This window comes from Alligator sinensis, unplaced genomic scaffold (genome assembly GCF_000455745.1).
Source record: "Alligator sinensis unplaced genomic scaffold, ASM45574v1 scaffold375_1, whole genome shotgun sequence".
In the NCBI taxonomy this organism is placed as follows: Eukaryota; Metazoa; Chordata; order Crocodylia; family Alligatoridae; genus Alligator; species Alligator sinensis.
In genome coordinates this window covers 344,991-362,032 of record NW_005841928.1, presented here as the reverse complement: position 1 = coordinate 362,032, position 17,042 = coordinate 344,991, and the positions used below count along the sequence as shown (strand labels likewise).

General features: G+C 40.5%; 1 protein-coding gene across 1 annotated transcript in view; it reads right to left on the bottom strand.

The window, feature by feature from the left end:
• The window catches only part of PPM1H (protein phosphatase, Mg2+/Mn2+ dependent 1H), a 115,350-nt gene that overhangs the window by 52,233 nt on the left and 46,075 nt on the right, over positions 1 to 17,042 (bottom strand). The window contains exon 4 of the mRNA XM_025198777.1: positions 11,189 to 11,273. Coding sequence (XP_025054562.1) covers positions 11,189 to 11,273 — 85 coding nt within the window. The remainder of the gene's footprint in view (positions 1 to 11,188; positions 11,274 to 17,042) is intronic.

The window sequence follows — 17,042 nt, the reverse complement described above, 5'->3', positions numbered from 1 at the left end:
TTGGAAATGTTCAGGACCGGGTCACAAAGACATTTCATTAGGATGGTTTAGTCAGGGACATAAGCAGAGTGCTGGACTAGATGACCTCATGAAGTCTCTTCCAGCCCTACTTTCCTATGATTTTATTATCCTATTTTGGATACTGGCCAGACAGTCTGGATTTTTCTTCCAGGGGTTCAGTTTTGAAATGAATTACCGACAGTATTAACAGGGAATTTAATTAATGAAAAAAATCTATTTTTGTCAAAAACAGATGATGTTTTTTGATCAGCCTTAATATTTATGGAATTCTGCCAATACCTCTCAGTCTTGATCTGCTGCACTCTAGATGTGGTAACTGTTGGCCTTTTTAGAAAGGACTCCTTGCTCTCCTTATTAAAAACATGATACTTCAGTTCAGCATTGTGTACATTTTTATTTTTGACACAAAGAATTTATTCATAAATCACCCAATATAAAAGATTAATCTATTTAAAACAGCATGGCTGAGCATACACAAATTATAAAGAATTCCTCCAACTTGTCTATGCATAAGCAGATGCAAAGTTTTTTGCATTTATAGATAGCCAACTGCTGCCTGAGACACGTGGCGTAAAATTATACAGAAATGGCCACATACACTTTCAGTTCCTTTTGAGATGGCCCATTTTCCCCTACTGTGTGGGTTAAGGCAATAAAATCTGCTTTATCTTCAGTAGCAGTTGTAGTCAGGATACACCAAACGTGCTAGCATTAGTTTCTAGGAAGGCCATAAATCTAGTGCTCAGCAAAGGTGACCTGGATGTACTGGAAATCTTTGTTGATCTACCTGGTGGTTCTAATTCAAATAGCTCACAATAAAATATTTCTTCCATTTAGGCTTGAATCTGCTCCCACAAAATTTAACTGAGATTGGGTGTGGCTGAACACATCACAATTCCACAGTGCCTATCCACTTGTTCCCATTTTGGTCCATCTTTGGAGGAGGGACCTCTAAGCTTTATGGAAATGAAGTCTAGGAATATGTTCCAATCTGCTGATTAAACCGTACTCTACTTTTAATGGCCAACTTTCAAGCAAAGAAGGGTGATCTTGACATTATGTTGGAACAGCATATCAATTCTCGGCATACAGTTGAAAAAGTCCAGACAGCAATGTTGATTTAAGTACAATCTAATCTTTTAAGCTCCTCAACAATACTGTTCTATAGGGCCATCTAGATGAATCACTGTTTTTAATCAATGAAATTATTGTAAGGCATTATGATCTTGGAGTCATTATCGATTCCAAAATGAACATGGGTTGCCATGTGAGGACGCGGTCAGTAAGACTAACCGCACCTTGTCATGCATCCACAGATGCATCACAAGCAGGGCCAAGGAGGTGATCCTCCCCCTCTATGAGACACTAGTCAGGCCACAGTTGGAGTACTGCATCCAGTTCTGGGCGCCGCACTTTAGGAGGGAGGTGGTTAGCATCGAGAGGGTCCAAAAGAGGACCACTTGCACGATCCAGGGACAGCAGGGCAGACCCTACCAGGAGAGGCTACGGGACCTGAACCTGTTCAGCCTTCACAAGAGAAGGCTGAGAGGGGAACTGGTGGGCATCTATAAACTTACCATGGGGAACCAGCGGGGAATGGGAGAGACCCTGTTCACCCGTGCGCCTCCCGGAGTAATAAGGAATAACGGCCATAAGTTGTTTGAGAGTAGGTTCAGGCTGGACATCAGGAGGCAGTACTTCACAGTAAGGGCAGCTAGGATCTGGAACCAACTTCCAAGGGAAGTGGTGCTGGCTCCTACCTTGGGGGTCTTTAAGAGGGGGCTTGATAATTACTTAGCTGGGGTCATATGAGCCCAGTTCTCTCTCCTGCCCAAGGCAGGGGGTCACACTTGAAGATCTACTTGGGTCCCTTCTGACCCTACATCTATGAATCTATGAAAAGGCGAGGCTTTGCTTTGTTTTTTTGGGGCATTTTTTTGGTAATACCTTATACTGGGCCAACTGTGTAGTTGGGAAAAATGCTGAACAAACTTTCTTGTACAAAATGCCCTTCTTCACGTCTGACCTGAGTTTCATTTTGCACCTAAAAGCTTGCGCAGCAGCTCTCTCAATTATACAGTTGATCCAATATAAGATATTCCCATAAAGAAACAAAAAACAAGAAACCCCACAAAACTAAAACCCCAAGAAAACCCACCCCCCTCCAGCCTCTACTCCAAAATCCCCAAACTAACAAAAGACCACTTTGCCTCTTGTACATTTTGGGCCATCATAGCTACAGCAGTTCAGAACTAGTACAACATGTAAGGCATTACTTATTTTAGAAAACATCTAGAGATACTAAACTAGCCTTTGAAAGAGGCCGTCTTTACTTTTAGTAGTTTAGAAATTCAGTTTTTAAAATATACCCTATCATTGTATTTTTCTTTCCTCCTCTTATATTGAAAACTATATATTCTAGGCAGGTTTGATTCTGCATATTACATTATAAAAACTATTTGGTAATTACAGATTAAATGCTGACAACCAGGCGGGTCTTCCTAGCTCATTTCAGTGGTTCTTTTTAAAATTTAACTGGAGTCTTAAACTAAAAAAAATTAATATTAAATTGTACCTTTCTGCATTAATTTAATTTATTTTATTTTAATCTCTCACACTGACAAATGAATTCAGGAGTATACAAACCTTTTCCCTTCCATTTTTAAAAAAAATAAACAAACAAATTATCCTGATTAAGCCATTATAAATGCAGAAAAGCAAACATTGCATCATCCCTCATCCTGATCATCAGGAATGAAGATTAATGTCTACTACCTTTTACCACCTTTTCCTTTTTAAACAGGAAGCACAGTTTAAAAAAATACACCTAAAATCTTATTGTTAAAACAAACAAACCCATACATTTGATTATTATTCACTGGGTCATAGATGGCTTTACAAGAAATTAAGTCATAAGTTTTTAGCATTTTTCCCTTGAAAACAAAATTTCCATTACTGCAAAAGAAAAGCAACTGGGAGCGACCACATTTCATAAAGATTTACTCAGATGGAAAGTTTAAGGTCACAAGTGAAATAAGATTAATAAAGCTGGCAGAGCTACCACTGAACTGCTAATGTTTAAATAAGATTTCTCTTCTGCAGCCAAACCTCATGTTTGATTTACAATCTAGGGATCTTAACTTGATTCTAATATTTTTGGCATTAGTAAAAGAGAATGGGAGAAGAGGAATCTAGAAGCTGCTGGTGTTTGAATGTGAGCTGTATTCTTATGTGGCAAAACATTTCTTTTGCAGTTATTCTTGACGTTTCCCTGGTAATTCTACAAGGAGACAAGAATGTGCTACTATAATATCCAGCACTGACTTCTTTCAGCCTGACTTGTTGAGAACTAGTGTTCTCTATTTACCACATGGCTCTTCTTTCCCCTCCCACATCACACTGTGTTGTGCAGAAGAACCAAAAAGGAAAAGAAAATGAAAATCTTAAACATCTGCAGGTCTTTAACACAAGCAGATACACCAGCAGATCCAAAGACACCCCCCCTACACAGACAAAAATGTTGCTTGGCTTTAAAGTAAAAGCAAATCATGTTGATAATTATTGAATTCTTTATTTCCTGTACTCTTATGAGGGTAGATAATGAAGATTCATTATGTTATTCTAGCTTTACTGCACAAAATATTTTCCACCATTTATCTTTCAACCACTATTATGGCCTCTCTTGGCACAAATTTAGGGTATTCAATATCACATGTTTTTGGGATTCAGCCACTTTATGGTGTGCTTTATGGTTGGATGCACTGAAAATTTAACATTTGCTATGTTCTTTTAAAAGTTAGTTCTATAAAATGGAACCCACTCATGGAAATGTTGCAGTTACTTTTCTTTCAAGAGGTCATTCCCCCCACCCCATTTCCTTTTTATTAAAGTTGATCTACAAAGCAAACATGAAAACCAAGTTATGCCTAGATATTGTACTGATGTTCCAACTAATTAGGCTATGGAGACCATTACGTGTGCCTTAGAATTCTTTTAACGAAATCTTCTTAATCTTCTTAATGTATTGCCTCTATCCCCAAATGTGTCTTTTTTTACACCATATATAGAAGAATTTTTATTACAACCCTTGGTATTACCAGGCTTGTCATTTTCACCCACAGGTATACATTAACCATGCCTCAAGGTATTGCAATATAAATCACTGTGACTCTTCTCAAGTAGCATACATTAGTACTTGCTTAACCAACAAACTAGAATTTGTTTCTTACCATGGTAAGTCCAGGAGAAGTACCAAACTTGGGGCTGGATCCATATTTACAGTCAAAACAACAACCAGGAAAATAACAGAGGGTGGGAAGAACAGGAAAACAGTCCCTAGAGTCAGAAGACAAGGGCCAGATCTTCAATGGGCAGCTGCGAGTTTCCTTTATATAGACAAATTCTACACTGATGTTAGGACTGACACTGACTGCTTCCAGGGTCAGATGGGTGCAGAAAGTGACCTATAGCTGCCTTTGCCTCCCCTCAGTTAGAGCACTATGCTGAGCTCTGGGGTATCTGTGGATCTGAGCCTGAATGAAAGAAGCCCCTATCCCCAGGAATATTATACATGCATGTTCAGCTAATATTAATCCAGATATATAGATTCCAACAGGTTGAGTGGGCAAAAGAAGTAAGAGTAATAAATATGGACAAAAGCTTTTGAAAAGCAAATGGTGTATCATCTACTAACATGATTATTAGGAAACTGGAAGAGAGTCCTGTCTCTAAAAAAAAAAAAACCATAGAAACATTTACCATTACATCAGGTAAAAGAACAGACTTTGTAAACTAATCCTACTGCCAGAGAAGCACCTACATGAATTGTGTTTCTGCAAAGAGCTCCTCTCAGACTCACAAAACTCTGATCTGGCATGAAGGAACGATGGCATCGAACTGTACTATGCTGCCTATCTGCTCTCCTGCTGCATCTACACAATTAGTGCAAATACACTAAATAATCCCTAACATAAGATGATGCAAAAAATCCCTTCAGAGGATAACAGGAAAACTGATTGAAGCATTTTTTGCAGCAACCCAATTGCTGAAGCCTTAGAAAACTTCTGAACATATCAAGTTAATGAGCCATCCAGCATTCATAAGAACAGATCATTTTTTTTAATGAATTCTTAAAATTCATTTAGATATTTAAACACTTTTTTTCTTTTAAAGCATAAACCTATTTCAAATGGAATTTGAATTTAAAATGAAACATGTTTACATGTAAACTTCATATAATCCCTAAAAATATTTCAATAAAATGCAAGTGTGCTGGATGCAGTACTATCAGAAACTGCAAGTTACAGGCTGTGTGCTTTTCTATATAAAGAAAATATGGTAGGGGGCATCTAACTCTTGAGGTCAAGCTTTATATATATATGGCACAATAGGTCATGTACCGTATTAAGAGCTTAATCCTGTGGGTGAGCCAGGGGCTGATTTTGTCATCTCCTTCACACCATGTTGGCAGGAAAAGCCCCAGACTGTGCAGCAAGCATGATTCCTTACCAGAGAGCTAAAGGCATCAGCAAAAAAAAAGTTGTCACAGCTGCTAAGCCCTTTGATTTCAAAGCAAAAGGAGGCTGGCAAAAGCTTGTCTAGGAGGGATTACGACATGCACAGAACCTATTTAGAAGGCACAAAGTGGTGCGAGCCTTAAGGGAAGGGAATTTAAGGACAACACTTGTACATGTTTTGTTAAATGACCTCTTCCTTAAGTGACACATTGTGGAGGAGCTGCCTGATTGCAGGGCCCTGTCACTGAAAGCTCCTAGAAGTTTCTAGCTCACTGACAGGCCACCTCTGTTGCAACTATCCACATGGCCTGTTTATGAACCAACAAGCAGTATTGAAGGGCTGCACTGAATTAGAAGCAGACTGTGTTTTAGCTGTACATTTTTTTCCTGGATAGGAAGGCAGACGATGATGAGTAAAGCTGCAGGCAAGGCCGTTCCTATCTAGGTGGCTGGGGTGAGAATGACTCACTGAGCAGTAGCTCCTGCCCCTTGGAACTGCTGTGGAGCAGGTGCATGCTGTCAAGGATGTTGGCTTGACAACATTGTAATGTGAGCTACTCAGAAAACTCCCTATTCAGATGTTTTCTTAGGCTGTTTAACCAGTTCTACTTGTAACACTGCATTATATCACTTCTCCCTTTGTGGAGAAGGCAAGGGTGGAACAGGTGCAATGTATTGTTTATTTAAATTAAAACATACACCGAGGGAAGAGTCTGTGTGTTGTAAACTACAAGGTAAGTTTATGGCACAAAAGCATTAACTCCTTGGCTGGATGACTGTTACAGGGTAGGAACCACTTACAAGTGGAGTGAACTCCATTGTGCTTACCACACGCTAAGGACACTGACATGGGAAATCAGTGTGGAGTAGCTCGTTTACTAGCTTACTTACCCTAGCTTGCTTCACATGAACTCCCCAGGTAAATACGCTCTGGGGAAGATGATATTTGCATTTACAGCTGCAGAGTGAAATATTTATGCTACAATGATCATTATGTACATTTCTGTTCAGCATGCAAGGAACTATATATATTCTGGCTGGCATCAGAGAACTGCATCCAAATGAAACCAAAGCAAATGCCCTTAAGGCAAGGAAATGCAGTGAATCTAGGTTTACCATGATATAAAAGGATGATGGAAGAGTCTGGTGATTACCCAGGATAGATAAGGAGGGTGACAGGGAACTCTAAATAGCTTAAAACAAGCATCGAAAGCCCTTGAAGTGGGAGCATGTTTAAACTAAATAAGAAACCTTGGAGTCCAATTCAGGTTTCCCCTTACCTAACACTGGTTTTTCCAAGCACTGTTATAGAGCTGCTTTTATTTTATTTTAACTTTTTAACACTAAAGCAAAAGTTTTACTTATAGAATATTTGAATTTGTCTCTAATTCTGTTTCACGCTCTTGCTATCTTTCATGTACTTCCTTTGAACATGATACCCATGGCCCAGGCACATTTGCTACATATAGAAATAAAACAAACAAACATACAAAGGTAAGAAAATTCCAAAGGAAGCTATAGAAGTGCTTTTCAAATCAGCTGCTGGTTTCAAATATAAGCCAGAAAGAACATCAAAAGAGGGAAAAAACCCTTGTAGGCAAATGTGTTATCTCTTATTTCCTAGAGAAGTGCCAGACCCCCAAGATACTACAGATTCCCTTCATTTTAAATGAAAAACAAATTACCTTAAATGTAACTAAATATAAATATTTATCAGGCCTGCTTTGTATTTGTGTCTCTGAATACGAGTACACCCACAGTAGCTCTTTCCTCTGAATTTTTCAGACTTTAGCAATGAACCTGAATAGGAATCCGATCTAAATACAAAACAGAAAGCTATTTTTTTCTTTTTAAAATGTTATTTTTAAAGAAAGAACTGCATTTCTACCCAGCTGAAAAATGTGATGCTTGGCCCAAGCTGAGGAACAGGGGAAGGCCATTAGGCCTGGACATGCCAACCTGAAACCAGGCATTAACACAAAGTTAATCTATGTTCACCAAAAGTTGACTTTCAGAGAGCGAAACTGAGACTGGTTTGTAGCAGTGTGTTTGAAGCAGCACTTACTGTGACAGCATTTGTGACCAAGCAATCAACGGGGCTCAACTGTTAGTTTTAACAGTGGTAAAAGTCAAAATATATTGTTCTGGCTTACAAAATAAGGCTGTTTTGCATTTTAAGTTTCCTGTCTCTTCTCAACTAGCACGACTCCCACCAGCTTTGTGGACTCATTCCTTCTAACCCACAGCCACACAGTGATTGAGATTCCCTCTCTAAACGAGATAGCCCACGAGAGAGATGCCTCATAGACCCCCAAGAGATGTTCCATCTGCGGGGGATACACAAAAGTTTCCCATAACAAACGTAACATATTACATGTTCAAAGAATCATGATTAATTAAATCAATAAATTAAAAATGGCTGATCTGGCACACAAAAAAAATGGCAGCCAGACAACAAAGAAGTTGTTTCAAACAGAGACATACTTCACATGTGGATGTCTTAGATGCACCGCTTTTCCACAGTGCTCTGCAATTCCTCCTCTGCCTGGTGGCAGTGGGGACAGGGCAGCTGCAATGGCAGTAGTGACTGACCACGGGGCTAAAACCCTTGCACGATGACCAAGCAGCAACAGGAAAAGGGAAGTTACAAAGAGTAGCAGAGGCTGAGCAAGGGGAGAGGCAACCACTGCCCAAGTGTTGGACAAGCAGCCCAGCTTCTGGGCCGCCTATGCACCCTTTCAACTTCCCAGCCTGTGAGCTGCCTGAGACCAGGGAGCTGCTTTCCAATCCTGGGAATCGTGCCCATGTTCTCTTTCAAGTGTCCAGTGAAGCAACAGGGACAGGGAAGCCACTGTGGCGGTTCTGTCCTGGACCTGGAGGCTGCCCACCCATTCGCAGGCTGCTTGCCATGGGGATCTTTAACAAGAGGGCAGGCAGCTGGAGCATGGTGCCCCCTAAGCATCTGGGCAAGCAAGGAGGCAGAGCCCAGAGCACAACACCAAGCAGCATGCTCCAGAGCTATGCATCTCTGCCAGCCTTTTAAATAGCTGGGACAGAGAGACAGACAGAGAGAGACAGACAGCACTTACAGGGAACCCTCTCACTCTTGCTTCTGTTGTAAATGGCTGGCAGGGTCTGACTGGGGGTACGGACCCCCTACGACTGCCTGCTGCTGCTGCAGAAGGCTTGCAGGGAGCCCTGTTGCCCTTGCCACCTGGAAATGTTAAAGTGCTACTGGTACAGGAACACCAACAGACCTGGGAACTTTAAAGGATGCATAAGCCTTAAACTTGAAAGGGTCTGCAATCTTAGATTCATAGAAAATTTGGGTCAGAAGAGACCTCAAGAGGTCAACTAGTCCAACCGCCTGCTCAAACCAGGGGGTTGCAGTTCTAAACTAGTGATTGTTACGGGTTTGGGAGTAACTGTCATCAAAAAGATATTCAAATAAACTTGTTCTCAACAAACAGGAAACATCTAATCTCATTTGCAGCCTAGAATTATAGCTGTACTGTAATGTATTTCACCAGGTTAGTTGAAATTAAATGTCACTGCTGAACATGGCAGAATCCCCAACTAGATCATCCCAGCCAAGGTTTTGTCTACCCAGGTCTTGAAAACCACGAAGGATGAAGCTTCCACCACCATTCTGGGTAACCTGTTACAGTGTTTTACCACCTTCCTAGTGAAAAAATTATTCCTAATATCTAAACTAAACCTCCCTTGCTATAACTTGAGACCAGTGCTCGGTGTTGTCTTCTGCTACCACTGAGAACAATCTAGCTCCATCCTCTTTTGAACCCCACTTCAGGTAGTTAAAGGCTGCTATTAAATCTCCTCTCAGTCCTCTCCTCTCTAGACTAAATAAACCCAGTTCCCTCAGCCTCTCTTTAAAAGTCATGTCCCCAGCCCCCTCACCATTTTTGTTGCCCTCCGCTGGACTCTCTACAATTTGTCCACATCCTTTCTGTAGTGGGGGGTGCCCAAAACTGAACACAGCACTCCAGATATGCCTCACCAATGCTGAATAGAGTGGAATAATCACTTCCCTTGATCTACTGGCAACACACCTACCAATGCAGCCCAGCATATTGTTAGTCTTCTTGGCAACAAGGGCACACTGTTGGCTCATATTCAGTCTATTGTCCACTGTAACCCCCACGTCCTTTTCTGCAGAGCTGCTGCCCAGCCAGTCAGACCCCAGCCTGTACTCGTGCATGGGATTGTTCTGACTTAAGTGCAGGACTTTGCACTTACCCGTGCTGAACCTCATGAGATTCTTTTTGGCCCAATTCTACAATTTGTCTAGGTCACTCTGAATCCTAGTCCTACCCTCCCACGTATCTACTACTCTCCCCAGCTTGGTGTCATCTGCAAACTTGCCGAGGGCACACTCTATGCCATATTCCAGGTCATTGATGAAGACAATGAACAAAACTGGCACCTGGACCGACTCCTGGGGAACTCCACTTCATACTGGCTGCCAACTAGACATTGAGCCAGTGATTACTACTCTGAGCCCAAAGCTCCAGCCAGTTTTCAATCTACCTTACAGTCCATTCATCCAGCCCATACTTCTTTAGCTTGCCTACGAGAATGTTGTGGGAGACCATATCAAAACCCTTGCTAAAATGACACTGATTAATGATGTTTTATATGAAGTATATATGGTTTCACCAGAGGCATAGCAGGGCAGCTCTGCATCAAGGGTAGCCATAACACACAAGGCAGTGCTGGCTGCTGCTGTGCCAAGGACAGCAGCACGATCAAACTGCTAATGTGGTGGTGGCTATTTTTGTGTCCACTCCTAATAGTGGCACCTGGGGCTGCTGCCCCAGTTTCCCTTCCCACCAAGTTATGCTGCTAAGTTTCATTTTTATAAAAACATATCATTAATTATCCCAGGGGTGTTAAATTCCTCTGGCTTCATGGGCTGGATCTGGCATGCAGGGCTCTTTCCAGGTGATGACAGCACTGGTCTGTCCCTTTTGTCTCTCAGAGTTCCCAAAGATTGAGGCCAAGTGGGCAGCCCCAGTAGGGGACTATCACTATGGTAATAAAGGAGGGAAGGGGCAATGGCTCTCCAGACACACAGCCAATGGGAGCACCACTCCACTCATCTGTCTTCAGGAACTCCAGGAGGTGGGACCATTTTTATTCCCCTTCAGGAAAGTAGGCCCTTTTAACACCTAGGCACACATGTTTGCACACTGTTCTTATTGCATGACAAAAAGTCTAGAGGAAGACCCCTGACAGACCAATTGAACGTGTCACACCTTTGGATAAAAATAATGGACCAGCCACAAAGAAATTGCTCATTGAAACAGCAAGTTCTTTGTGGCATACAGGTATCCTGCAATAACTGTAATGTGTGGCCAGCTGGCAGATTATGATTTGTTGTGCAAAACTCACATATAAGGTGCAACAAAAGTAATACCTGTCAGGATCCCTAGCCTTGCTAATTAAGCAAGGGAAACCACATAATTCCTATATCATTCGCACGCACACAAATACCAGACCGATGCATTATATACCACTACACAGAAAACATCGGGATGGAGGCTTGCTATTTGCTCACTAATGTTACCTAATAACTCTTGTAGACATATGACAGGACAGCATTCAGCAGGTACAGACTTCAAGTCTCTTACCAGATACTGTAGCCGCTGACGCTCAGTTTCTGGCGTGAATTCTGAAGACATTGGAACAACTTCTCCATTTCGGATTATGATGGCTCTGCAATTATCAAAAAGCATCATTAGCAAATACTACAGAGGATACAGGGCCACAAGGTGTCTTTCTAATCTTAGTGAGGTTCTTATTCTCTTCAGACCACAGCAAGACAATCTTTTTTTCCCAAATCATTACTAAAACATTATACCAACTCTCATCCTATATCAGTTAGATTAAATAGCAAGAGTACAATTTGCGTATGCCAAGTTTACCACAATTTTTAGAGCTCAGAAAAATCTGACACCCGAAAAATGAGAACAGGATTTATCACAGCATATGACTATAGGGTATCCTTATTAGTAAAAGTCAAACACCCAGAGGAGGTGCTGCAGAATCACTGATTTTAAAGAAAACCTTTGCAGGCTTTAATCCTGGTAGTGGCTGACACACACTAACCAACTGGTTTCAGATGACTCATGCAAGTCACTTTCCAGTTATTGATTGGTCATATGTCATGTCAGAAAATTTCCATTCTAGCAGCAAATGGAAATGGCAAGGCAAATCTTGTTCAACACACATCTAACTAGCTACCTGCCAAAGGAAGACAGGTAATGGGATGACTATAGATCATCTGGCAGATTTCGCACGCATTTCTGCAAGTGGCACAAAGAAAATTCCATCATACAATGAACATTTTTCTGTCACCTCTATTAAATATCTGTTGTACATAAGGCCACATTCTCCCAGGGTGTTATTCCACTGGCTGAAACAGAACTGCCCCAAGGAAGAACTTGGTCCATAATGTTTCTACTATATTTATTGCCAATGTATACAATCTAGTAATAGAATTGTATTCTTTACATTTTATTATTTATGCAGCCGTTTCAGTGGAATGCACACAGTGCTTTACTTAGTGGTTGGAAGAAGCATATGCGATCCAACAGATTTAACAATCAGATTAGGGACTGTCCACGCAGCGTAGATCAGAATTTGAGCGCATTTACTGTTGTATCATTTCAGTCTGTGCACAAAGCCAGCTACTGTTATTTGCATTAAATCTCATTGATTACTCCACTGGTGATCCTTTATGCTGCCTTTATTTTTGATAATTACCACTTAATTTGATTAGTTTGTTTGCTGCTACCTCATGGACTGGTATCCTAGTGGCACTGGAAACCTATCAAAATATGTACATGCACATCAAAATGTAATGGTTGTGTCAAAACACAGATCATATCCAGAACACAGCCCTTAAGGTCATGCTTTTCACAATCAGCTTTTTACAGTCACATTTGCCAAATTACAATCTGTAACTTTCCCATGAGTCACTTCATGTTCTAGTGGATCAACATAGTCCTCACATACATGTACAACAGAATGACAGAAAGGGGCAAGTTGTTTTGAAAGCATTGTGTATGAATGATGTAATTATTAGGGATAGGTGGAGAGACTGAGGATTTGCTGGGAAGCACAGGAAATAGGGGAGCCCAACTACAAGTAGCCTACAAGGCCAAGAAATTGGAGAAAATAGCTCTACTTGGAAAGAGACTTTTTAATGCACTTATCTTGCAAATAATACGTGTTGAATATTAGCAGTAAGAGTGAAACACAGAAACTTACATAACAGCATCATATCTGCCTACTGCCATTACCATTCTATTTATTTTCTAAATAGGGAAGATGAGCATGAAATCATTTGGACAGAAATGGTGGCAGATAGAATTTTCTTCTAAATAACGCATTTAAATACGTTATGGCTCTTTCTTTTTTTAACTCAAAAATGGCTTGTTGGGAGTCACCATTGGGCTCTGTGGCAGGGGTGTCCAAACCGCAGCTCCAGAGCCACATGCGGCTCTTCAGAAGTTAACGTGCGTCTCCTTGAATCTTTGCACAAGCATGAGGTGACCAGCTTCCATAGCCATTATGTCATGTCATGTGACAACTGCTTGCAGCAAGCACATTACTCAGTTTGGACATGAAAGTTTGGACTCCAGAGCCACCCCTGCTCTATGGCATGCATGAAAGTACATTACATTAATTTAAACAACTGAATCAAGACGATTGACTATTCTGTGTGATAGTATTGTTAGCTTTAATTTTTGCTGATGATCAAGTTATTTGACTTTGAAGCAGAGACAACTATTGAAATAAGTCAGTTTTTATAACCTTTTCATCTGTAATTGCTCATGTAAGCAACAGTCTCGGTTTGAAGGGATTATGGCCTCAGTATATTGATAAATAGTCTGCACCAGGCCAAAGTAGAATGATCACAAACTGATAGGATGCTAACAGAATTGCTGCACACTATCTTAAAAGAATGAGTCATACAAGCCACCCGATTCTGCCATGTTCAGCAGTGACATTTAATTTCAACTAACCTGGTGAAATACATTATAGTACAACTATAATTCTAGGCTGCAAATGAGACTAGATAATACCTGTTTTTTGGGAACCAGTTTATTTGAATATCTTTTTGATGACATGGTTACTCCCAAACCCATAACAATCACTCGTTTAGAACTGCAATGAAAAAATAAAAAACTACTTTCTTCCAAGAAGTGAAATCTAAATATTTTGGGGTCCACATTCTTTTAAAGTTAATTTTTTGTCATCTGACTTGTGCTGTTTAAAAAGGACCCAAAAATAATATTTCATGTTAGAACAATTGAATAAATGAAACACACTCAAATCATTGTTTTGAGATCAGCGAAGCTTTTAGTTAATTTAGTTTGGCATCTGTTATAAACACTGCCCATCATATTTTACCTAGTTTCCTCTCTATTGAGCCTAATTTTTTTTAACACATGTCCTACACAAATACAATCAAAACCACACTTTGTGGCATCCCTATATTGAATCTACACTCAGGGCAATTATCCTCAGCCATTCAGAGCTGGAGGAAGTAGACAGAACAGTATATATAAATATTTTTTTAAACAGAATTGAAGAAGTTAAACTTGGCTGAGCTGCTTAGTCATCTCTTTTAAGACCAGGTTAATCTGTGACATGCATTTCCTGATTCTGCAAACCCTAAAACTATGCAAGTAATGTGTCAGATCCTCTTCTGTGAAAATGATACAATAAAAATGACAATAAATATTGTATCTACATGAGGGCTGGAGAGGCCATGCTCTGGCACTTACATAAATGTAACAACCATCCAGAGTTTGAAAGAAAATTAAAGGAATGGAAATAAAATTAGACACACACATATACACAAACACACGCACATGCATGCACATGTATAGATCTCTTTCATTTCCTTTCTATTCCTTTAATTTTATTCCATACATATATAATTCTTCATAAGGAGCCAAATGAATGATCCCCGACATGAACACTCTCACATACACATCCTGTTTATTTGCTATGTTCAGTGCCAGTACCCTAAGCAAAAGTTGGAGCAAGTTGTCACCTCCTGCCTTTAAAAAGAATGCTGCTGAAACAACAGAAAAGGGGAAATTATTTCCTTTGTTACAGTGTTGTTCATAAAGGATGGAGCAACAGCACCACTGTGTTTTGGAAGCACCTCTCATTTATGCTTATATAAAAGGGAAAAAGTACTTAATTGTGTACACCCATAAGCATATGTGTAGAGCAGGGAATGAGCTTAGGGGGAAAGTTATCAGCTAAGGACTGCTTAGTGTCTTCTCTGGGGTTCCTGGGGGGAAAAAAAAAAAGGAAGAAATTTATACATTTTAGAAAAGCTATTGTTGGTTACTCTTGTTTAATCATAAAGAGCAAAGAGCACATTAGTGAACAAGGTCAAAAGTATAATTACACTGCTGTCATGGGCCTATTGGGATTCTAGTGTTCAAAACAAAGAGGCAGTTCCTACTGTTAAGAGTATTCATGGGGTGCCCTGATTCTATTACACACTTTCTCAGCCAAAAATGATTTGAAACGCAACATTAAACTGCACAATCCTACAATGGAGGATAAAATCTGGTAAAGGTGACAAGAACCCATTTGGAAAACGCTTTTTGACAGCGTATATCAATTCCAAACCACAGGGAGGATGTATCCATTTTGTGAAAAGGTGTTGGAGCATTGTGGATTCTGTACATATGAGGCAGAAGTGTCTGGCTGGTCTGAACAGGTACTAGAAATATGTCAATGGAAAAGAAAGAGGGGTTAGACTGACAGAAAGAATACGGGCAAGGTTTTATTATATGCAAAGGGGAAGCAACCACTAGGTTTTACTTACATGCGTCACAAAATAGCTGAGAAAAAATATGAATGGTAGAACTTATAAACTAGTCTAGGTGTCTGCTTGTTTACTATGATTGCTAGCATATTTTTAAGGAAGCTTGGAAAGAAGAACTTTTGGGTTTAAAATCATTCAGCTACATTTATCTTTTTAAAATTGTTTAACAAACAAAAAAGCTTTATGAAAGCTGTTTAGCTGCTCTACTCCATAAAATAGAGAGGTTAAAATGAATACGATGTGTAAATAAGTTCACCTCCATACCTTTCTTTCACTTATTACTAACTAGACTAGTCTGTTTTAATACAACACAGATTAATTTTTCATTGTCTTAGTTCAGCTGCTTCTACAAGCATCTTGTTGTGTCAGCAATATGTATGGCAGCATAGCCTGAGCACTATATTTTAAAGATTAAGGAAGACCTTAATCATTAAAACAGACCAGTGTGAAATGTAATTAGCATTCAACAAATATAGGTTCCAATGGTGTCAATCAAATACTGCATTACTCAGAATATAAAGATCTAGCCCCCAAGAAAGACTATGGAAAAAATCATGGAATACAACAAGAATATTCTGCCATTCATACTGCCCATTTCTCTTCTAATGCTCCATTACACAAAACCCAAAGCCTCTAGGACAGTGGTCACCAACCAGTGGATCTCAAACTCGATCCACTGGTAGATCTCAGAGCCTCTTGGAGCTGATCTGAGGCTGGGGGGCAGGGCTGAGTGCCTGCATGCATGGGAAGGGGTGGGGGCTAGATCAAGGTCCCTGTGGCGAGGGACAGTGCTGCAGAGGCAGGGGCAGGGTAAGTTGAGTGGGGCCCTGGCCAGGTGGGACTACCTGCTGGGGAGGCGTGCCCCCAAATAATTTTTTCTCCCTCTGCCTCGATCTGCGCCCCCGCCCCCTTCCCCTTCCCCAAAGACTTACCTGCTGTGCAGGGGCTGTGGGGAGGGAGGGGGGAGAAGGGTGGTGCTGGTACACGGTAGATCTTGGGTTGCTTTTAAATGCCAAAGCTGATCTCCTACTTAAGGCTGGAGACCACTGATCTAGAATCAAGAAGCATCAGAGCTGATTAAAGTTTGAACTGTTCTCTTCACCTATTCCCACTTCATACACTTGCCCAACCCATTCAAGCTGTCTTCTTTATATTCCCTAGTGGTTTACACATCAATATTTTGACACAGTTTACAAATACAGTTTAAAGTTCACTTTCAATGAAACACAAAAGCATTTCTTCTACAGAAGGCATCACTGATTGGGAGTATGCTTTTGTCCCTTTTGACTCCTTAATATTTCCTTGGTCAACCTAATATGCCATAGTTAAAGAAAAGCAAAACAAAGCAGGATTCTTTGTTATAGTTAAAGCAAAGATGTTAGGATTCTTCAGTGTCAAGCAGGAAATACTTGAATACATTTAGTATGTGGTTGTGAGGAATGACAGCAATCCCAAGACACCAGAGTTAAAATGAGGAATGCTATATGCTCTTTTGCTTACTTTGCGGGACTGGCACTCTTGCTATCCCACCTCTTCCTCCTTGACTGATCACTCCCCCTCCTCCTACAAATGATCAGCCAAGGAGGAAAAGGAGGTATGGCAAGACTGCCACTCCCTCAGAGTAA